This window comes from Ursus americanus, chromosome 9 (genome assembly GCF_024610735.1).
Source record: "Ursus americanus isolate L20-20 chromosome 9, mUrsAme1.1.p, whole genome shotgun sequence".
NCBI classification, from domain to species: Eukaryota; Metazoa; Chordata; class Mammalia; order Carnivora; family Ursidae; genus Ursus; species Ursus americanus.
In genome coordinates, this window is record NC_142135.1 from 34,965,079 (window position 1) to 34,988,679 (window position 23,601).

The following is a 23,601-nucleotide window of genomic DNA, read 5'->3' on the forward strand; positions in this document are numbered from 1 at the left end:
TCCTCACTCTCTATTCCGAGCCTTAAAAGGTCTAAGGCCGATTTCCGCGAGCCAGCAGGTAAAGCCGCGGCGGAAGGGAGGAAGGGAGGGGCCGCGCGCTCAGGTTGGCCCCGCCTGGCGACGGGGTGCGGCGGGTGGGGGGAGGTAGCGCGCCACACCGCCCCTCCCCGACCGTCTGACCGCGCCCTCCCCCGCCACCCCCAAAGCCTGATCACAATGCCAGAGCGGCGGAGCCACTCGCGTAACGCAGCCCCGGGACGGCCCAGAAGGCAGTTACCACCGCGAAGCACGGAGGGCGGGGCGAGCCAGGGCGCGGGGAGGGGGTGGGGGGATGTGAAAGGTCCCGGATGTTGCTGAACCGGAGCCCCTTCTAGAGGGAGTGACTGGCGCAGGCGCAGAAGGGCCGCACGGAAAGCTAAGGTGGGGGTGGGGAGGAATTTCCTTGCTGGTTTAGAGCAAGAGTGAGCCTGTGGAGGTTGCGGGGGATTCGAGGAGAAGCGAGGTAGGAAGGCAGTGGTGGGAAGGAGGAAAGAAAAAAAAAAAAAAAAGGAAGGAGCTTCCTGCCCAGGCTCACTCTCCCTAGAGCAGAGAAGTTGGAAGCTGAGCTGGGTGGGGAGGAGTGTTGATAGCGGGAGAAGTGGTACGCTCCTCCGCTCGCCCTCTAGCGCGGGCGGGCAGGACGCGCGCGCTAGGGAGCGGCGGTTGCACTGGGCCCCCAGAGCTGTGGGCACCAATCAACGGTTGCCATAGCAGCGTTTGACGTCATCGTGCGTGTGGTGCCCCTGCTGTCGGGGCTGGTGATTGGAGGAAACCCCGTGTCTGCGGAGCCGCTGTAGCCTGTGAGCAGCGAGATCCACGGACAGAGTCTCAGCCTCGCCGCTGCCGCCCAGAGACTGCTGAGCCCCGTCCGTCCGCCGCCACCCACTCCGGACACAGGTAAGGGACCCGGCCGCCGCTGCCTAGTCCCACTCCTTCCTTTCCCAGATCAGCCTTCCGAAAGCGTGGGGTTCCGTCCTCGCTCCACAGCGCCTCAGCTTCGCTCGCCCGGCGGTAGCGGCGCTGGGCTGAGGCGGAGTCTCCTCAGGCGGAGACGGGCGGCGGCTTCTTTTCCGCTGGGTTCGGGCGGGCGGCTCGCGGCTGCCTCGGGCTACTTGCTTCCGGATCGACGCCTTGGCCCGGATAAGCGCCCATTCCCGGTCCCAGTCCCCGGGCTGGAAAGGGCGCCCACACGCGAGATCCCCGGGGACCCGCCCGGTCGCCGGCTCCCGGGGGTGACCGAGGCTCCGCTGCGCGCGATCCGTTTCCACCCGCGCCCCCCGCGCCCCTTCCTCGTCGCCGCCCTGCTCCCGCCCGAGATAATGACTCGGCGGCTGTGGGCATTGCAGTGGCGCAGGTGAGGCCGCCCCCTCCCCTCGCCGCCCTCCCCTCCCCCTGCCTCTCCCGCCCGCTCCTCGGCGCAGCCTCCGCGCCCCGCGCTGCGGCTACGGCACCCAGCCCTCCCCCACCCGGGCGGCGGCGCGGCAGCAGGGGATCGGGCCGCGAGCCGAGGCCGGCCCGGAGGCGCCCGCCAGGTACTCTAGGGCGAGGCCTCGTTTCTGGCACGAGGGAGAGTCGGCTCCGGGGTGGGGCAGGCCTGGGACCTGGGGCCGAATTTCCTGGGTTCCTCGGTGGGGTGGGGGATGGGGCTGGGTGGTTCCCCCCCCCCTCAGGGTGAGTGGGGGGCTCCGAGCCTAGGTGGGATAGAGAAGAGAACGGGGGAAGGCGGTGGGCCGGCGTCTGGCTCTCCTGCTCGGTGGGCTTGAACGGGAGGGTCCCCGTGCTGGCTTTTTAGACGATGTCCCCCTCTTGGGGACGGGTGAGGCTGAGCGTAACAGCCGGCGGTGGCCCAGCTCGCCTGGGTGTGGCTCTTGCCCCCTCCCCCACCTGCTGCAGCTGTCGGGTCCTTATAGACCAAATGAGCACCAGCGGTGTCCGGTGGCGGAGGAGACGCGGGTGGGAGAGTGGGGTGTGTCCGCCGCCCGGCCGGTCGTGGTTCCGCTTCTGCGGGCGGCGCTGGCGTCTCTGCCCCCGGGGCGGGCGCCCCCCCTTCCCCCGGCTCGGGCGGGGGCGCGCTGCTCCTCCCTCTTGCTCTGGTGGGGGGAATTAACACTCAGCAGTAGGTTGGGCTCCTTGACACAGATCCGCCATGACAAAGAGGGAGAATCGGGGACTTGGGCGGAGCCAAGGAGGGGTGGTTGCGGGTAGCGCGCATGCAGGGATTTGCACTTTAAAGTCAAGGTCTGTCCGTTTTCGTTTCACCTCGGTCGACGTCTTACGTCGGTTAAGGGTTAAATGGGTGCGGCGAGTCCTCTCCGCAATAGAGAGGCGAGGCCTTGGAGTACTAGTTACTCTGTGAGAAGCCTAATGCACTTACTTCCCCTTGTACCCGAGGGGTTGGGGAGAGAAACCTTTGTACTGGTTTTTGGTAATTTTTCCTTAGAAGCAGCATTAACCTGAGAGCGTTTTGAGTTCCTGAGGGAGAAATGAGGAATTCAGGAGTGTGTATGGGGGGCCATGAGGTCATAAATTTTAAATAGTTTTGCATTGACACGTTATGCCTCACAAATAAGCTAGCTGATTACTTCTTTACCCTGTTCCATTCGGCTTTTAAAACAGTATTGTGGGATTTCCCTGGGAAGGTAAAGGCTGTGATACTGGGGAGTCAGTTCTTAAAGTGACAGTGGCTCTTCTGTTCACCTTTTAATAGTGCACTTCAGGCTGTATACTTATCTTTAAAATCACTTATTCTGTGGGATCAGTGTATGGCTTAGTATCTTTCTGTGCTGTTTTAGCACCTTTCAAAAGGATACCTTTGAGGAAAAGTATAACAGGTAAATTAAAAGGTCTAGGGAGTTTAAAATGAGAGAAAATTAGGTGAGAAGTTATGGTAAAGGCAGCTTGAGTGATTAAATTTTGACTACTGGAAACAGTGTAATCTGTATTTAAACTGGAGCAATGACATAGACTCATCACACTAGAAGCACTTAATATACACATTTTAGTGCTCATGTATGATGGTAGGTTGTAGGGCTCATGGATGTGTTTTTTAAGCATGTATGGGTATAACAAGGTACAGGTAATGAGTCTTTAGGGTCTGTTAGCGATTTTGGGTGCTTGTTTTATATTCAGAACGCCTTAAATCAAGCAATTTGGCCTATTCTCCCAGAAAATTGTCATGCTGTGATCAGCTGGCAAGTGTTGCCACGATCAGTGGGTTTGGAGTGGGGGTAATACAAATAAAATTTAAACTTAAAACACTTCTGACAAGAATAGTAGGTGGCATTAAAGTAAAAAGACAGTAATTATATTACACTGACCTGAATCAAGATTCTGGAAGTATGTTAGAGGTTGTAATGTTGTTTGTCAACAGTGCTTTCACTAAAAAAAAAACAAAACAAAACTGCTTAATTGGAATTGAGATTTTGGCCAAGTAAAGTAAGGGTTGGATTTTAAGGTAGCCTCTTTACCTAATGTGCTTTGGCTTTATGTGAAATTAGGATCTTCTGAACAAAGATGGTGTAATGCAATTTTAGTTTTGCTTCTCATTTGCTTTACGTTAATGGCTTTAAATTTGTCCCTTGTGTGCTCAGTATGCCCTCTCCTTTTTTTTCCTATTCTGGTCATCCTTTTGTGAGGCTGCATTAAATTTCTCATGTGAAGACTCTTCCAAAGGCATTTAGATTTGAGGTGTTAATATAACTTATTTACAAAAGGTATAATTTTAAGTCTGTTTATTTTGATGGAAAAATCTAAATACTACTTTTTTTCCCTGCAGAACATCCAGTCATGGATAAAAATGAGCTGGTGCAGAAGGCCAAACTGGCCGAGCAGGCTGAGCGATATGATGACATGGCAGCCTGCATGAAGTCTGTAACTGAGCAAGGAGCTGAATTATCCAATGAGGAGAGGAATCTTCTCTCAGTTGCTTATAAAAATGTTGTAGGAGCCCGTAGGTCATCTTGGAGGGTCGTCTCAAGTATTGAGCAAAAGACGGAAGGTGCTGAGAAAAAACAGCAGATGGCTCGAGAATACAGAGAGAAAATTGAGACCGAGCTAAGAGATATCTGCAATGATGTACTGGTGAGAATCATTCAGTCTAGCTTCATTATAATATAGGGCTCTTATAATGAATATCAAGCGTTAACTTTCAACTTTTTCTTTCTTTGGTTTTTCTTTTCCTTTAAAAAATTGAATGTTCTAAATTTTAACGTCTTTAGGGTGTCATTACTAAAAGGTATTAAAACAGTTGTAGTTAAATTAGTATAAAATAAATGCAGTACTGATTATCAGTTCAGGTAGACTAAAAAAGACTGGTAGTGTATTTTGTACTAACTGAAAAAATAAACTATTATTTCAGTTGTGGTTAGGTATTTGTAGTAGTTATAGAGCTCATTTTCTTAACTGTACATCTGTGGATACAGGAATTTTACATATCTTTTATGTAAGAGAGATGTAATAGACTCATTGTAGACATAATATCCCTCCCTGGTTTAGCCATTATAGTGTAATGAATCAGCTATGCAGAAAACTGTGGCTTCAGAGTTGCTTTTTGCCTCTTCCTGCATTTAAGTGTTAGAAGTCAACTTTGAACACTCACAACCACAATAAAAGATTATGACTAACTCAAACTTGATTTTTCTAGGTTCTACCAAGCATTTTAAGAATTTAGTACCTGCTGTGTTGAAGCACTGCTTCTCTAAAAAGCTTAAAAGAATTGAACATTGCATTTTAGCTAATTTTAATCAAACTTCTTATAAATGATAGCTTTCTTATTCAGAAAAGTTTGAATCTTAGGATAAATTGGTAGGAGACCCAGTCATTTAGCATATAACATGTATACATTAATACTTTTACTTTTTAATGAACCAGGAGTGATTTTACTAAATGATTACCTGTTGGACTTCAAGTTACTACCCATTGGGTCTCAGTATGGCAGGGCTCTTGTATAGAGAGAGTATCCCAATTTCTCTGGACAGGTTACTGATTCTGGGATTCAGAATAGAAATGCAGGTGCACACTTACATGAAACTTGTTCATGGAAGGGCTACTCTCATGAGCAATATAGGATTATTTCTGATGTGGTTTTAGGTTTAGGGCTTTTGTTAAAGTTGTGTTGGTATTAAGAAACCTTTACACAAGTTTTTAATTACTAATGGGATAGCTTTAAGTCCTAAATTATTCTCAAATGATACTTTCTTTAGGCTGTATTTTAAAGAATATTTTTTATCGTAACATGGGCTCACAAGGTCATCTCATGTAGTGTCTGTCTTGGGTGGGGTTTTTTTATCTACATTAATAGGTGTCATTTATTTTTAAGGTGGGAACCATGTTTTTATTAAGGCTAAATAACGAATGTTTATCTTGTGATTTGCTAAGGTAATAATATTTAAAATTCAAAAATGTCTTTCTATAATAATAAAATGTGTTGGGTTTTTTCTCCCTTGCTCTCTTTACAGACTAATACCTCTGTACATACTACTGAATTTTGTTCACTCTCGTGTTTTTCTCCAATTATTACACCTTGTCAGATAATTTTCGTTTTGGTTTCAAAGAGTTTGTTGTAAGTTATAATTTAAGACAAAAGCCAATCTTAGGAATAAAAGGGGATGTAGTAACATTTACTCTTTACTATCAAGTTTCTTTGCTATTCCAGGTAGGTATTTGCATGTTTTCCCTACACCAAGTATAAAAGTTCCTGTCATTGCGAGGATTTTTCTAGGAAAAGACTATAAGAGTTTTAACTTTGCTTTCCTTTGGTTTCCTTTAAAAAAATATATATATACATACACACACACACATATATATACACACACACACACACACACACACTGCATAGGATCAGTGGATGGTAATAACTAGATTAATCTCTAAATAGCTTCTTTGTTGATATGATTATTAAGGGGATTTGATATTGGTGACTACCCATGTTCTCCTTCGGAAGAGTACTGGTCTCTCACCAAGTCTAAATGAAATTTCCACCTTGAGAGTATAGATAAATGAAAGTTTAATTCCTTAACCATACAAAAGCTAAATAAATTTTTGCTTCCAGCCTTGGTCTTTTAGTGATCTAAAAGCATATCTTTTAGCTCTGTTCTGATAGTGATCTTTGTATAGTTCATGCTTACTAACATATAGTATCTACTCAAGTATTTGCTGAATAAATGAACAAAAAGACTTTTGAAAAAGAGGATAATAGAACTAGGTCAGTAGCACTGCTAATTTTCCAAGGCCTTTTCTGTTTCATCTTAGGAAAATTTGGTATTTACAGATAGTGTGGTTCGTTTTCAAGTAGGCCTGTCATCTTTTTTCAAACAGGTCATGTTGGTTCTGGAAACATCTTGCATAAAATTCCTTTTCCCCCTTTGAGTAAAATGGAAGAATAAAACATAGCAGAACTGACATTTCTCCTAGAGAAAGGACTTTTTGATGTATTTGGTGATTAGTGAATGTTTGCCTTAATTCTATTTTAAGGTCTTACATGGTAAAAAATAAAATCATTATTTTTATTCTAGTTTTTTTCTGAACTTTGATTCCCACCCCCCCACCCCCCCGTTTAAGAAAAATGAGCCCGTAGTCCCTTTCTGGAATTAATGTTACTGATCTGTTGCATCAGTGATGAACCAGGCTTCATTGTGCTATTGAGCATCTGTATCATACTGGCCAAGACCTCTTCCCATAAAAAGGAGCTAAGTTTTTCTGAAGAGCTCTTTAGTCTTTTATTAAATGGTGACTGCCTTTCTGGTAATGAGCATTCATCAAGTGTTTGTTTAATTAATATCATTTACTAAGCAGTGAAAGGGTAGTCTTGTTACTTTGTGCAAGAGTTAAGAGAGCATTACTGTGGAGAATGATCACAGGCATGGTCTTTACAACATGGACTTCTTTCTCTTTTTGCAAGAGAACTTGGAGTTCTTCCTTGTGTTGTTAATTTGAAGTTTGCAGTATGTGAACTAATGAAATTTGCCTTTCCTGCCACATCTTAAACGAAAAGCTCTCTTGGTAGTGGGGCAGGGACTCAACACTAGTGATCTCTACCAACTCCTCTGCATAAATCCACAAGAGAAGTCAAAAACTGAATAGCTTTGTCTTGAACGTGAAATGACAAAATACATACTAGAAAATACAATTCCAGCTCAAAGAAGAATGTAGTGGTGTAAAAAGAATACCACGTTTTGAGTCAGACCAACTTTTTACCATCTGATAGTTGAAAGGTCTAAGGAAATGATTCACTTCCTCTGAGAAAACGGAGTTCAGTTAAATGACAGTAATGTCTACCCCATAGGATTGTTACGGAGAATGAAAACCAGGAATCTCTTAACTCTCAAGTCCAGGAATGGGATTTAAAAGATCCAAGAAGCCTTAAAAACTCTATTTTTGTGGGGCAGAGGGTCCATACTGACCAGTAAATTTTCCAGTTTCATTAAAAAATTTGAAAGCCACTGGTACAAGGCAAAAAAACAGTTTATAAGAGGTGAAGTAGTAAAATCCTCAATCTAGCATTTGTAACAGTTGGCAACAGTAGTTGTGTAATAGTTATTCAATTAACTTGAGTTCTATTTTATTATGCTTCTCTACATTTTTATTTGCCCAAGGCAGTTATAAGGTGGTGTTGCTGGGCACTGGTTTTTATCTGTAGCCTACAGAACTACCGTTAAGCAGGAACAAGGTAGGAAACCAGGTAGCTTTGGGGGCTTTGCTGGTCTGAATATATTAATATGTGCCTTGGGCTTTAAAAACCACCAAATGGAATTGTAAGCTGAAAATCACTAGGCAGCTTATTTATTGGAATAAGGGCATCTCTAAAGAATTCTACAGTGTTATACTCATCTTTACTACCTAATATATTTACATGTTTTTGTCAAAAGGCTTTTGGCATGTTTGAAAATAAAAAGACCTTTTGTTGCATAGTAGATAGCTACAGTCCCTTCCAGGGGGGAGTACATTGGACAAAGTCTTTTTGATAATAAAATTCATTTTTTTTTGAAGAGTTATGAAAGCAGTAAGTATTGCACCTGGTGAGGTGTTTTATACAGTTGGAAAGTCTGAGGTGTATGATGTGGAAATGAAATAAAGGAATGAAAATAGGCTGGCTGGTGGGAAGGGGAAGAATAACCAACAACCCGATTAAGAGCAACAGGCTACCTATCCTTTTTTAGTATAGCAGTACTTCACTAAGAATGCCTTTCTGCCTGTTCTAGTAAAAGATAGAGATGATGTGGAGATGTTTAGTTTTAGTGATGAGCTGTGAAGATGATGATGATGATGATGATGATGATGATGATGATGATGATGAATATGTCAAAAGAAAACTAAGGAAGAGTTTAAAGGATTCGAAATTGGGATTAGAGTGAAAAACCCGAGTTAAAATTTCAAGAATAGGAAGTACAGGCACACTTATAAAATAATGATTCAACTCTTAATCTACCCAAGAAAAAGAAAGACATCATGTGCGGCCCCCACAGAGGCATTTTGAATTAGAAGGGTGGAAAATAAACTGCCTTTAAGTTATAATAGCTCATCAAGAGTAATTTTGCTTTTCATTTTTTCTTTTAAGAACACTCAGCTTTATAGTAAAGAAATCCTAATGGTAACACCTCAATAGTGGTACAGTAGAAGCATCCTAATCGGTTAATTGAAAAGTAGTTTATATGATCATACTTGTTTGAAACATTTGTTTTAAATTAAAATGTAGATGTATATGTTCATTTGTCCATTTTTAACGTGAGGCCAAGCCTTTTCAAATAATTTGCTAACTACCCCATCAATGTATCCTTTATAAAATACAGTTTGAGTCTGCATAATAGAGTGAGAACTTAAATGTTTAGTAAGCAGTAGGTTCAGAATCCTTCTAGAAATGTGTAATTTTTTCTTGTCTTTTAGTTGTCCAACCCAAGCTATTTTTCTACATGTAACTCCTTTTAAAAACTAGTTGTTTCCTCCCCTCCCCCCAAATCCTTAGTTCTTCTAAAGCACTCCATTTCGTTACCATAGTAACATATCTTTTCACACTTGTATTTCCCAATATTTAAATAACATTTTAAGTAATTATAGCTAGTATAGTGGCATGGTTTTGGAAACAAATATCGGACTGTTAATTGGATATCTTAACAAATATCAGTAATTGCTGATAGAAGCTGAGGGGGATTCCAGAGAGTAGCTGAAAAATCTGTCCTCAAGCTTTTAGCCTAAGTCATGGGCATGTCAGGTTTGTTTACCTGGGAGTGAAGAGTATAGTGTAATTCAGATTATCAATTAAGTGAAATTTGTTTAATCCAGCACATTAAGGTTTTGTAGAAGAGTTGTTGCATTCTAGACCGTTCTATTAGAACATTAGGTGGGGGGAACATTGCTTCCTTTAAAAGGCTTTTTCAGTAATTTTGCAAGAGATGAGACAAGGAGAGATGGGTACTACTGGTTAGATTATACCTGCTATTACACATACCAATACATACCTAGTATGAGGTTATAAACTAAGGAGTGGGGGATTTCAAAGACCATGGGAAAAGGTTGGGCCCTGGAAAGTGACACCAAATTTTGCCTCTTAGAAGGTGGATTGGTAGACATGCAGAAATAGTTGTTTTTATAAGGAGAATCAGCTTTTAGAATTTTACAAATTTTTTGAAGATTTGATCTGGTTCTTTGGACTCATTTTCTTTTACTAATATCAATACATTCTCAGTGCCCATATAATGGATATATAGTTAATCATTGTTTATACATTAATCTTGTTTTTATGCTTGGAACTTTAACCTATGAAAGACAGGGTTTTTTCCCCTATGGATATAGTATCTTTTCATATCTGGTAAGTGGTTCTAGCATATAAAAGGAACCCAGTATATGCAGTGGTTTTGCCTTCATAATACTGAGTTAAATGTTATCGGGCTTTTGGTATTAATTTGACTGCACATTTTTTATCCCAAAGTAGATGATCTTTGGCACATTCATAGTGAATAATGTGTATGGATATGAGAAATTCTCTTTTAAAAAAGTTAAAATTAGAGGTCTTCTGATGTCAGCCACATTAAAAAAAAACTTATGCATTGAAATTATAATAAGTGTTAGAATTTTTTCACCCCCCCCCCCAATCTCTAAGATGCCCATTGTGATTTCATCCTGGGTCTTGTAGTTTCTTTTAGTTTGATGGTTTTACATTGAGAATAAACAGTGCTCTTTAGGGGATTTAGAATTGCTGTAAGTTTCAATATGCCAAAAGCCAGATTTCATCTTTCTTTTGAAGTTACCTGTCCTTTCTGTCGGCTTAATTTTGGCAGTTCTGTGCTGAATACAGTTCTTACTATTTCTGTAAAGCACTGATTACCTTCTGTCCTTCTGTTCGATCTTTGCCAAAATCCCGTACATAGAGCCTTTGGCTCTAGTTTGGTCTTACCACTGTCCCTGATACAAGCCATTGCTGATTCCCATCTCTATGGCTCCTGAGGGTTTCTGCTTCATTACTCTGATTTAGAATTTACTTCTATCTTCATTTTTTTTTTTTTCAACCTCAGAGGATTGGCTCCATTCCTTCATTCTCCTTGAAAACAGGATGGACCATTGATGTTTGTGGTATTTAATTTGATCAGTATTTTTTAGGTAGCACAGATTTTAATTTGGCCTGGGAGGACTGGAGTGTTTAGCCACCATATCTCCACAGTTTCCATGGTATTAGGCACATTTCTGTGTAACAGGTCATTCTTCTTTTGTTCTTTCTGAATGAAAAACATGTATCTGTAAAAATGTAGTACCAGTTGTCATTTGTCATTGATTTAGTTTTGCATTTTCTGGTAAGATATGTGACATAAGTAGTAATGTGGTATAGAATAGTCTTTTTTTTTTTTTTTTTAAAGATTTTATTTATTTATTTGACAGAGCACAAGCAGGGGGAGCTGCAGACAGAGGGAGAGGGAGGAGCAGTCTCCCCACTGAGCAGGGAGCCTGATGAGGGGCTTACTCCCAGGACCCTGGGATCATGACGTGAGCCGCACACTGACACTTAACCAACTGAGCCACCCAGGTGCTCTATAGAATAAGTCTTAAATCTTGGCAGAGTTCACTCTTGTTTTCTCTTGGCTTATTTGTTTATTGCTACAGTGTGGCTCTTGAGGCAACAAAGCATGGATATATAGCTGATTTGGTATCAGTATGATCCTGTGATGTGGACGTGCCCACTTGTTTCTACTCGAATAGATGACTAAAAGATTTCAGCATATAAACTTGTGACTTTCTTTTGATAGAATTTGTTGTGAGCATTCTTCCCTTCTCCCCCAAATAAAAATACCACTTACAGTAGTGTTAGCCACAGGTAGGATGGCAAGGTAAGAGTGTAAAGACAGTCTGTCAGCTGTTAATATAGAGTTAAATAGACCAAAATAAGACTTTATTCAGTGGGTTGACCTGTATGCTTGTTCATTTTTTTTTTTTAATGTAGGGAAAGACCCTATTGCATTTAATTTGCAAGGAGTGCCCAATTTTTCTTGTATTGGGATTTCATTTACTTGGATTGTTTAATGAGTAGTTAAAAACATTTTTTAGTGGAGGTTAATTCCCATCTTGAAAACAAATTTTGGGATCTAAGAGGGTTTTTTGTTTGTTTGTTTTTGTTTTAAATTAGTATTACCAAGGAACCCAGTCTGAGTGGAGTGTGTCTCATCTTAATTGGTTAAGTACAAATGCTTTTCTGAGAAAAATCTACTTGTTGGTCCAGGACTCATGAACTGTCCACTCATAATTTTTTGCTTCTTAAAACGTATAGTAAACACCATTGTCCAGAGTTTAGGAGGGCATAGACATACTTGGATCACATTTAACCCAGGGACATTTGGTAAAATCCTACCTTTAAAGTGCGATTCTGTGAAATTGACAGTCGAGGGCAGTATTATATATGGGCTGGCTGTAGTGTACCTAGAACAAATTCTCAGTTCAGTAATTTGAGTACTTTACTACTGTGTTTGGTAGATGTTCGGAAATAGGACATCCTAAAGTGATTGTGTTCTTTGTTATGAGTAATGACTTTTCCCTCCACTCTCCCTTTTGGTAGTTTTCATCTGATAGAGGGGCTTTTCGTCAGACTTAATTAGATCACAGGGATAAGACTTGAAGAATAATCTTGTGTAATTTTTTAAAAATAAAGGAAACTCAAGTGTATACTACCTTACTTTAAGGGGATGATAGAATCTAGCACAGGCTATGCAAACTTCCGGGGTTTGAAATTTTTATTCATATTATAACTTCGGGCAAGTTATTCCATCTCTGTGACTCTATTTCCACATCTTCAAAATGGGAATGATGATAGTATCTACCTCAAGGATGTTTTGAGAATTACTGAGTTAACACACACCCATGGTGATATTAAATAGCAAATATACTGCTTACCTTTTTTTGTATCTCTGCTATCGCTTCCGTGTGGCTTGACTTATTTTGAGGTTAAGTGTAAGAATTTTAATTAACTGCTTAAATTCCTTATATTTAATATTTATTTTGTAAGTTCCCTGTACTATCGAAAAGTAAATATAATAAATAATAAGAGCCCCTGCTCTTAAGTAATCTTGACAATTTAGGGAAGTGGGCACATACACAAATAATATAACAGAAGGACTTCATGTTGGCTAATTATGAAAGAGCTGGTCTTCACCTTTTTTTATAAAGCAACTGATAAAATCTAGTCCCACTGGGGAGTTTATGATAATATACAGCATGCGTGTGCAAGTTTAAAAAACTATAAAAAATGAGGTGTTTTAAACAAAAAGTGTTGTGGAAATTTTGAGAAATGGAGCCTTGGTTGGTGGTCAGCCTGGGTCAAGATTGATGCCAACTATAAAAAGGGTTCTGCATCAGGGAAGAAGGAGGAAAGCCCCCAAGCATGTTAGAACAGTTTGAACAGTTATCACTTGGTTCCTCTGTAAGTTCTTTTTGGTACTTTCTGCCATTTACCATTTTATCATTAGGAGCTACATTTTGAATATGAGGTAAAACATTGATTATCCTGGGATTATTTTGCCCAGTATTAAGGATCCAAAGGCAGACAATTCTCTGAACCTGATTTAGTTTAGCAATTTTTCGTCCCACTTACTGTGAGTCCTTTCACCCAGTTGATTTTTTAAAGACATGCATACAAAATGTTTTAGAACACCAGGCTTTTTATCAGCTTTGAGTTTTCTGCAGATACCTTTTGATTGATTTTGGGAAAAATTCAAGGAGCAGCTACTCTGTGATCCCATCCTTGAAGTTAAGCGGCTCTGTCTTTTCATATTAGATGACCTTATTCATAGGACACTTAAAATTTTAGTCTTGTAGGTCAACATTGCATAGAAAAGTGAGTTTATGTCAAAATGTCTGCAAATTAATTCTTGACATGGCCTGATTCATTAGCATTTCTGGTAGAGCATTTTCCTAATTGGTTGGTTGGAAGCAACTAAATGAAGTTGCAGTTGAAAGAGGCCATTCCAGCCACAAGGGGGAGCAAGAGACTAATTTCTGAGTCGATGGGCCCCTATTGCAACAAAAAGCCTGCTTTTGTTTTAGAATTTTAGATCTAGGAATGATAAAAGACTCAGTGGCTCTGCCGAATAAAGTGAAAGTTCTGAGAAAATTCTCTGCACAAGGGAGTTGCGCAAGACTATAAATTTAAACTCATACAATGTGCTGTAAAATGGGAATTAAATTTCCTATTGAGGGTGTTATTAAAAATGACTTCGGGATGTTATGAGTTTTGTAATAAAATAATAAAATAAATTGGGAGTTGAACTATAGAATCATTGAATTTTAGGCTTGAAACAGCATCCATCCTAGGTTTTTTTATTTTTACAGATAGGAAACTGAAGCTCAGAGGCTCAGTGACTTACATTATTAGGTCATACCAGAAACATAATATTTTGTCTCTTACTGCATCACCTTAGTTGTAGATTGAGACATGATGTTTACTGTGCTATAAATGTATGAGTTTTTAGGAGGGATTGAGGATTGTCAGAATAACTGGATAAAATTACCACTTTAATTTCATTAAAAACAATGGCTTCAGTTTTAGACTATGTTTTAGGATTCTGTACTTAAATGAAAATAATGAGAATCTCATTTGAAAGGCTTTGTGCCTCAATTTCCTTCCCCCTTTTCTCTTTTAACACTGGCATTTTTTATGGATGAACTGTATGAAAGTAGAATATCTGCATCCTAACCTCTCTTCATTTGTTTTCATGGAAGAGGGCCATGGTAGCACAATCTAAATCAGGAATGGGTTATGAGAGCTTGATCTTTCCCATTCACATATTTGGTGAGGTCAAGTCAAAGGAGACATACTGTAGCCATATTTTCAAATTGCAGTCCATAAATGTCTCATTATAGGTTCTTTTGTTTTGATATTCTGGGGCTATTTACTATTTGCTAATGACATTTTATGTATATTTATCTTACCGGAAATTAAATTTAGCGCCATTAGTGGAAAACTGTCTAAGAAAAAGTGGGAGCCTCCTTTCTACCCCTCATATTTTTGTTTACAAATGTATCGGCACTTGTTTTTGTGCTATTTTTATCCTAAATAAAAATTTACTAATCCAATAAGGAAGTTTGAAAAACAATTGAGCACAAGAAGGGTATGAGGGTGAAGAGCAAACTCACTGGTATTGTCGTGTTCTAGAAATAGTCAATATTAAAAAGGATTTTTCTTTAAAACTTATTTTTATATAATAGTAAATAATCAAAAGGGAAAATAACCTTTTTTACATAGGTAGTTAAATTCCTTCTAACCAGTTACCTTATTTTTTAACTTTTCATTTTGAAATAATTTCAAACTTAGGGGAAAAAATGGAAAAATAGTATGAAATATTTCCTGTATATCCTTTACCCGATTCCCTAAATATTAACATGTCCTATATAACCACAGTATAATTATCAAAATTAGCATTTTGTAAAATAACTGATAAAATAAATTATATAACCTATAGAATTTATTCACAGATAGTACCACTTACAACCTCCTAATTCAGAGTACTGACCTATTATTTTGTTGACTGTCCCTCAATATGGATTTTTCTGGTGAGTTCTTATAATTCAGATTGTGTGTTATGGGAAGAATTCCATTTCCTGGAAGTGATATTGTGCCCTCTGGGAGACACATGATATTGTCCTGTTACTTAACCAATATATCTAGATATAGGACATTAGTTTAAACCACTGAGGACTTGTGGAATCACCCTGTGATACAAAAATATTATCAGTTGAGTTTTTTTAAAGATAGATGCCCCATAGCATGATTGTTTTGTTAAAGGTTATGAACTGAATGTATTTTTGCCAGGGTACTTTCTAAATGGATTATGTCCTTTTCTGATGGATTACTCTTTGAAAAGAGGAAGATATCCCAGTTCTATAACTTGTAATTTTGCTTCGAAATACATAGTTCATTAGCTAGCTGGCTTCATGTATTCTGATTGGCAAGCCCAAATCACAGCACATAGGCCAGGGATTTAATTTAAGTGCATAGTCACTGTTCTTTAGGGCTGAAATAAATGTATAACTACTTTATAGTGGGTGTTAATTTTTTGGAGTTTAGTCTAAGGAACCCTTCGGCTGTAAATTCTGATTCTCATTTAAGAAAGAAAAGGGAAAAAAAGTGACCTTGAATTTAAAGAAAATCTAAGAAATAGTGGTGGGATAGGAAGTGCATTAGAGAAGTTTTCCTGGGATAAAATTGGAAGGGAGGTTTTGAAATTAATGTTGGAGTGAAATGCAGGAAGACTTTATCTCTGGATTTTTGTCTCCCTTAACCTCCGTCAGGGTCATTACATAGAACCCTGGAGCTTATCCAGGGGTCCTGCAAGCATATTAGGATATATACGTACCTAGCCTGCCCCTTGGCTGCTGTTTCTGAATATAGTTGACCCTTGAACAACGTGGGGGTTGGGGTGCAGACCAACCCCTCATGCGGTTGAAAATTGTGTAACTATTGACTCCCCCAAAATTTAACAGCCTACCGTTGACTGGAAGCCTTACCAGTAACATAAATAGTCTGTTAACACATAGTTAGTATGTTATATGTGTTGTACACTGTATTCTTAAACTAGAGAAAATGTTACTAAGAGAATCATAAGGAAGAGAAAATACATTTATAGTACCTTACTGTAAAAAAAATCCACTTATAGGTGGACCCATGCAGTTCAATCCTATGTTATTCAAGGGTCACCTGTACATGTGTTTATAACACCCAGACACTTGTCATTTTTGAGCAATTTTTTAGGTCTTTAGAGAACCAGAGTATTTTTTTTTCTCTTTTTTTGCAGAATAATCATTATCTAATATACAATACGAACCTTAAGAATTTTTACTATGTTTTAACTAGAAGTTTGGTCAGATGATGAACTCTTCATAGTCTTCAGGTGTCTGAGCTAAGATTTACTCAAGATTATTCTAGGTTTCTTCTGTTCTATTAAAATGAAGCTGTTTGAATTGTGCATGTGTAATTCAGCCTAGGGATTTAATATTTAAGTACCTAATACGTATAAAACTTATGTTTTTAAAGAGCCTAACCTGTAGTAGGTTAAGAATAGATATGTATGGGACGCCTGGGTGGCTTAGTTGGTTAAGTGGCTGCCTTCAGCTCAAGTCATGATCCCAGGGTCCTGGGATGGAGTCCGGCATCAGGCTCCCTGCTCAGTGGGGAGCCTGTTTCCTCCCTCTCTTTCCTACTTGTGCTGTCACTATTTCTGTCTCTCTTAAATAAATAAATAAGATCTTAGAAAAAAAATAGACATGTATTGAAAAGTTAAAATTTCTTTGTTTTAAATTTAATTACTCTGGATAATAATGTAGATGTTGCAGAGCATAGGATATGAAGTAAAAAAAAATAAAAAGTTTCTGATTTTGTCCTCCTTGTTCAGAGGTAATCTGTATTAGTTTAGTCTTATTTTTATCCTGGGAATTTATGGTTCCTATGCAAACAGCTCTATCCTTGAAGAAGACACATGAGTTACGATTGTATACAAAGTATCATGGGGGCACCTGGCTGACTCCGTAGAGTATGGGACTCTTAATTTCGGGGTTGTAAGTTTGAGCCCCACGTTGGGTGTAGAGATTACTTAAAAGTAGATCTTTGAGAAACAAAACCAACACCCCCCCAAGTATTCTGTAAGTTGTGCACACACAGGCACATGTGTGTACACGTGCACCTTGCTTGGTGTATGTCTTATGCCTCATCCCATATCCACACACACCTCATTTTTTAAAATGTTTTGTAGTGTTATATATGGGTGTAATATAATTTATTTAACTAGTCCATTATTGACAAATTAGGATCTTTCCTTCTTTTCTTCTTTAATTTAAATTCTTGGAGTATCTGGGTGGCTCAATTGGTTAAGCATCGAACTCTCGATTTCAGCTCAGGTCATGATCTTAGGGTTGTGGGATTGAGCCCTGTGTTGGGCTCTGCTCAGCACGGAGTCTGCTTGTCCCTCTGCCTCTGCTCCAGTCCCTGCTTGTGCTCACTTGCTCATTTGCTTGCTTGCTCTATCTTTAAAATAAAATCTTTTTTTTTTTAAAAGCTCTTCACAGAACACTAGAGGTATAGAAAACATAGGCCTAAATTGAATCGTTTTTTGAGAATTAGCTTTAGGGAGAACGTAGAATTAGAGCTGGATATTGAAAGGTGGATGGTATTTAGCACAGGTTACTTTAAATCAGTAGTTCTTAAGTGTGATGTGTGGACTCCTTTTAGAGGGGGTCCATGAGGTCACAATTACTTTCATGATAATACTGTCACCATTGACTCTTCACTGTGTGGACATGAGCACTGATGCAAAAACTGCTAGTCCCAATACTAATAAAGATAGTGGCACCATACTGCATTAGTAATTTATATATTCCTCACCACTACCCATCTAGTTTTTTTGGGGGGTGGATACTGGCTTTACTTACTGTCCTTGAAGCTATAAAATCATTAATAGCCCTTACAAGAAGTATAGCAATTATTTCCAGGAAAAATTTGTGTGATTATTTGAATCATGAGCTGAACTAGCTGCTCCCTTATTTTCCCCCCATTGGCAGACATCTTGAAAATGAAGAAGTGAGCTTATCACTTTAAGGAAAACAAATGGTATTTTTGACCAGTGATAAAAGTTAAGCTTTGAAGCACAAATGAGAATTTTTGAAAACTTGTATCCACTTCCATGATCTTGACAGCTTTCCAAATTTTTTAATGAGTATAAACCAGTCCTTAAACCAAAAATCTTTAAACCTTAAATATGGAACATTTATTGTTATTACTTAGGTTTTTTCCTAGAACGTGTATCTGTTTATTTTTTTTTTTCTTTAAGATTTTATTTTTTTATTTGGAGAGAGCACAAGAGGGGGGAGCGGTAGGCAGAGGAAGAGGGAGGAGCAGGGAGCCTGACATGGGGCTCGATCCTAGGACCCTGGGATCATGACCTGAGCTGAAGGCAGATGCTTAACCGACTGAGCCAGCCAGGCGCCCTGAAAGTGTATGTTTAGAGAGAAATAGTAAGTACTACGGTTGGGAGGAATAAGTTAGTATTTTTTAAATGTAAGGAAATTAGATCACTTAAGAGGAGGAGAGTCTGGAACTAAGGTGGGTTTCTGGGATGTTGGTGGGTTGGCTGGTTAAGGTATCATTAATTATGTATAGTGCACGTATTTCCTGTAACAACTTATTTACTTGATTAGTTTAGACAGTACTTGAAAGAAAATAGTTGGTTAGAGAATGTTGGTTCAGATTAGACTGTTCTCTCCTCCAAAGGGTATCCCTTCTTGTTCTGTTCTAAAACCTTTCTATGTATTATTGCATTTAATCCTCTCAACAACCTTGTGTATTATATCTACTAATAATATCTCCCTTTTACAGATGAGAAACCTGAGGCCCAGGGAGATTTCAGAACTTTGTCAAGATGGTGCAGCTAGTAAGCAGTGAACTGGGATTTGAATTTAGGCAGTAGGCAGTCTGTCTACATAGCTTACGCACTTTACAAGTCTGCTGTAAAAAGAATAATTAAGGAAAATGTTACTTTTCCTTTGATACGACAGTCCTGTTTTAAAATGAAAGCTTTTTGCACATTATTTCGCCCCTCTTAATAGTTACACAAATTTAGATTATTGAACTCAAAAGTGTTAAAAATGAGATTACAAGAGCACTAAAGCAGATTTTTGAGTGTCAAGATCTCATATGTTATATCTAAATAGAGTGCCTGCTCTGTCAGGAACTGCGATTGGTGCCTTTCTATTCATACTCTCATTTAGACCTCATAGCAGCCTTTTGGAGTAAATTTTCATGTTGATCATTTTATATAAGTAGATTTTCATTTAGTTTTACAGATTGGCTCTGAGAGATTAATTTGCCCAATATCTCAAAGTTAATGATGAGAGAGGCATTCAAAGTCTGTCTGATTTTAGATTTTGTGCTTTATTACACCAAGCTGTTGCTCCAGGAAGTGCTTGGATACCCAGAGATTAGGGTCTTGCCACCAATTCAGGTAGTAGTTTTGGTGTTTTAGGTGGTTTCTAGTCTAATTGTTGCTTAAAGGTTTGATGTTTTCCTCTTTATTTCAGACTATAATCATACTAAAGGCCCAGTGATAATGGTGTATCAGTAAAATAGAGATAGATTTTTCAGCTTATAAACCTTTCATTAGAAATACCTGACCACAATCAGGAATGAATGTTTAAGTTCTTGCTAATGAAAGCAGATTGAATCTACCTCAGGAAGGGCAGTCCGAATTAGATGACATGTCACTTTACATGGTTCCTTAATTTGAATACACTCCAAAGTCAAAGCATTGGTGGTATGTAGATCATCCTTTGATCAAAGCATATGTTAGAAACTTGCTAATATATTCTGCCCTGGTAAATTGACTAGTTTGTGGAGGCGGGGGGAGTCATTACTTGACCACATATATCTTAAGTGTTTTCACAACCTAAGAGGTTAATTATACCTGTAAACAGAGAAGAATCTTTTATCTCTTAAGATTTCAGGATCACGTAATTTATCCATTGATTAAGTTTCAATGTCTTCTCTCAAGAACATATCATTTAGCACTGCATTATGAACCATTTACAGAAAGATGTTGGATATGGGCTTCTGGTAGCATCTTGCTGCTTCCTATCGCACTTTACCTTATTAGGATGACTATTGTGTAAAGTCAGAATATGCATTAACTCTAATTTCGCAAATTAATCATAGATATTTTTGAAAATGTTGGCCATGGTATCTTTAAAAGACAGTGGTTGTTGTCAAAAGCAGATTTTTAAATTGCTGAGGCAATACTGTGAGTTTTTAAATCAAATTACATTTTAGCAAGATTCATATGGATTATGTAGCCTCAGTGCTTGAGTGTAAGATGTTCTTTAATTTTGTGTTTGACTTAAAATATCCTTTTCCATTTTAATTACATTTGGATTAGAAAGTTAAAGTACTATGTTATATGAAGAATTTTGTAAGTGGAGGTACATCAGTAGTCAGCCTACCCTTTGTTTTATGGTTGAAAGTTGTAATGTCTCATCTACCACTTATATAATTCTATGTTTCCCCTTTGAAATTCAGATTTGTAACAGTGTCCCAGAGTAATCATCACTTTCATTATACCGTAGTAGTTGAATGATATTTGGACAGTTGCATAGTATATTTAGTAGGATATTCTCTTAAGTTTGTGTGTGTTTTGAAAATAGCTAGTAGTCCTTTCCTCCATTTGACTTTTAAATCTGCTCACCTCCAATTTTTCCTTGTCACTGCTGCTTTCTGATAAGCGCTGCTTCCTTTTTTCCTTCTGTTCTTATTGTTTTCATCTTGGCCTTCTCCCTACATTTGCCTCTTTCTTGTGGCTTCTACATCTGGAAAATGTAGCTTTTATTTCTTCTTGGTCAGTTTGACAAATTAACATCCTTAATCACCTCTTTAGGGAAGCTAACTTAATTGAATGACCTCTGTATCTTCCATATCTTACATTAGAGTTGAATGAAACCACATCTGATTTATGAATCTCTCTGTAAAATACCCCAAGTGATCACCTTATTTTTTCTTAAAATCTCTGTAAGAGGAGATGGAGCTGTTTGACTAGGTGGCTTATTCCAGGTTTGGACCACTCATACAAATCTCTCTTACCAAGCAAAAATCTGCCTGTTGCTAAACTTAACCATTCTTGTCATAATTCTTTCAATCTTTATGACAAGTTTCTAGTTTCTTTACCATTCTTGTTGCTTTCCTGGATATTCTCCAGTTTGTCAGTGCTGTCTTGATACATTTTTTTAAAGAAGCAATGTACTGTAGATTTGTTCTCATTAATACATTATAGAACTGAATCATTTTCCTGTCCTGATTGTATTAATATCTTGGAATCACATTATCCTTTTTAATAGGCATAGCACCCTATTGGAGCAGAAAAAAATGTAGCATAATTTTAGTAGTACAAGTCAGATTGCCTAGTTGGAGTTGTACCTTCACAGGTTAGTTGTGGTTTTGAGCACATTGCATAACATAGCTGGGCCCATTGTCTTCTGTAGGGTAATTTAGTTTATCTCATGGGTAGGGTTATGAAAGGATCAAATTAAATAATTTAAGTATTAGAAATGTCATCTTTATTATTGAAATAGCTTTATAAACTTTTTTCTTATTCGTCTATTGCTGCATAACCACTCAAAACATAGTAACTTAAAACAGTGATTTATTCTTTCTTGTGATCCTGTGGTTTGCCTCAACTGTAGCTCTTCACATGGTATTGGCTGGAGTCACTCATTGCTGCATTTGGCTGGGGCTGAAATATCCAAATGGCTTTACCTAACACATCCCATTCCTGGGGCTAGCTTGGCCTTTCTTTCCAGCAAGGTAGTTTGACTTTTTATATGCTGGTCTAGGGTTTCAAGAGCAAAAGGGTAGGCTGCCAGGCCTCTTAAGGGTTAGGCTCAGAAATGGACCTCAGTCACTTCCACTACATTCTCTTGGTCAAAGCAAGTCATCAAAGTTAGCCCAGACTCAGGAGAAAGGAAATAAATTCCACATCTTGACAGGAGGAGGAATGGCATACTTGTAACAGGGATGGCAGGGGAATTAGTGGAGGCTATCTTTGGAGATTGTCTGCCACAATTCTGTTTTTTTCCTAGCCTATTGAACCAAGTGTTAGCCCCTTTATGTAATCTTTAATAAGCAGTCTGTCTTCTTGTGTTTTAAGTTTTAATGGTTCTTAGTGTTATGTCATCAGAAGATATGATAGACAAAAGTATGCCATTTATCCCGTTCTCAGCTTCTTGCTTGTAACAGCTTTATTGAGGTATAACTGACATATAAAGAACTGCACATATTTGTAGTGTACAGTTTAATGAGCTTGCTTTCTCAACATGTAGTCAGCATTTCACTAGAAACATTTGTTTGCCACTGTTGGTACTTAACTCTTGTTCCTTTTAGTCTGTCGTTGGGCCAGTAAGCTGCTTGACTACTGTGATCTTGCCTTCCTATTACTTGTAGTTTTTGGTTAATAAAAAGTTTTTGTTACTGTTTTCGATGTTATGTTTAAAAAATTTTCCTTGTGAGTTACTCTAGTGTAAAACAATGTTACTAGGGATACAGAAGTTAGTACTCATAAAAGATAGGTTACTAAAGATGGGCTGTAACATTTCTTGACACCGTGCCTAAGTAACTTGTACAAGTTGATGTACTTTAAAGTTTTACATCTTAAGTTATTCACTCTTGATTACACGTTTGTGGCCTTCATCTTGACATAGAATGGGTTAAAGTCATTGAAAAGTGAAGGACGTGACTAGGCAGTGTTATTCTCAGTTTCATTTGTCTTCCTTGCTGGACCACTTATCCACAAAGTTAGAGAAAGTTCTGCCCACCATTATATTCTCAGTGTTTAGCACAGGGGCATTTAAGTATTTGGAGAATTAAGTGAATGTGAAAAATACATTGAAGCAGTCAAATATGAAACAAATGCATAGGTGAAAAATAACTTTCATGGTTGGGCTTAGTTAATGTCAGTTTTTTTATTTGAAGATATTTTAGTATAATCTTACATATGTGAATGAGCCAAAGACTTGTGTATGGAGCCTTCTTTAAATGTGTATATTTTTCTCTTGCTGTTTGATTTGAAGTTTTTTGTGAATTCTGGTTAATCAGATTATACTTTTTCTTTACTTAGATTTCATAGTCTAACCTTTAGCTTAGCCAGTCAGAAGTAGAATTTACTCTTTGAAGTATGGAATGCCACCATTTAAACCTAGACTGACTCCAAAGCCACTATGCTATACCATCTTCCATAGTTGAATGAATAATGCATTTTGTATTAAGATACAAAACTTGAAAAGGTCTGGTCATTTGTTTCTCAAGTGAAAAATTCATATTCACTTAAGTGAAAAATCCACTTATTATATTAAATGGAACTATCTTCTGTTTTTGAGGCAGATCCCAAAAGAGCTGCCATAGTCAGTGTTCAAAGAGTGCTTATGTCCTAAAGAGCGTGGTGTTCAAAGGACAAACACTTGCAGCTGAGAGATCTTTGAATATGAAGGTATGGGTGTGGTGTAATAAAGTTTCTGTTATCCTAACCAAAGTGTTCATCTGATTTTAGGCCAATAGTTTCAGAT

The 23,601-nt window shown here is 38.8% G+C and overlaps 1 protein-coding gene across 1 annotated transcript in view; it reads left to right on the forward strand.

The window, feature by feature from the left end:
• The first annotated feature begins 429 nt into the window (after window positions 1–429).
• YWHAZ (tyrosine 3-monooxygenase/tryptophan 5-monooxygenase activation protein zeta) overlaps window positions 430–23,601 on the forward strand; it is a 30,277-nt gene continuing 7,105 nt past the window's right edge. Inside the window, exons 1-2 of the mRNA XM_045805854.2 lie at window positions 430–936; window positions 3,815–4,119. Of these exons, the coding sequence (XP_045661810.1) occupies window positions 3,826–4,119 (294 nt within the window). The 5' untranslated portion in view covers window positions 430–936; window positions 3,815–3,825. The remainder of the gene's footprint in view (window positions 937–3,814; window positions 4,120–23,601) is intronic.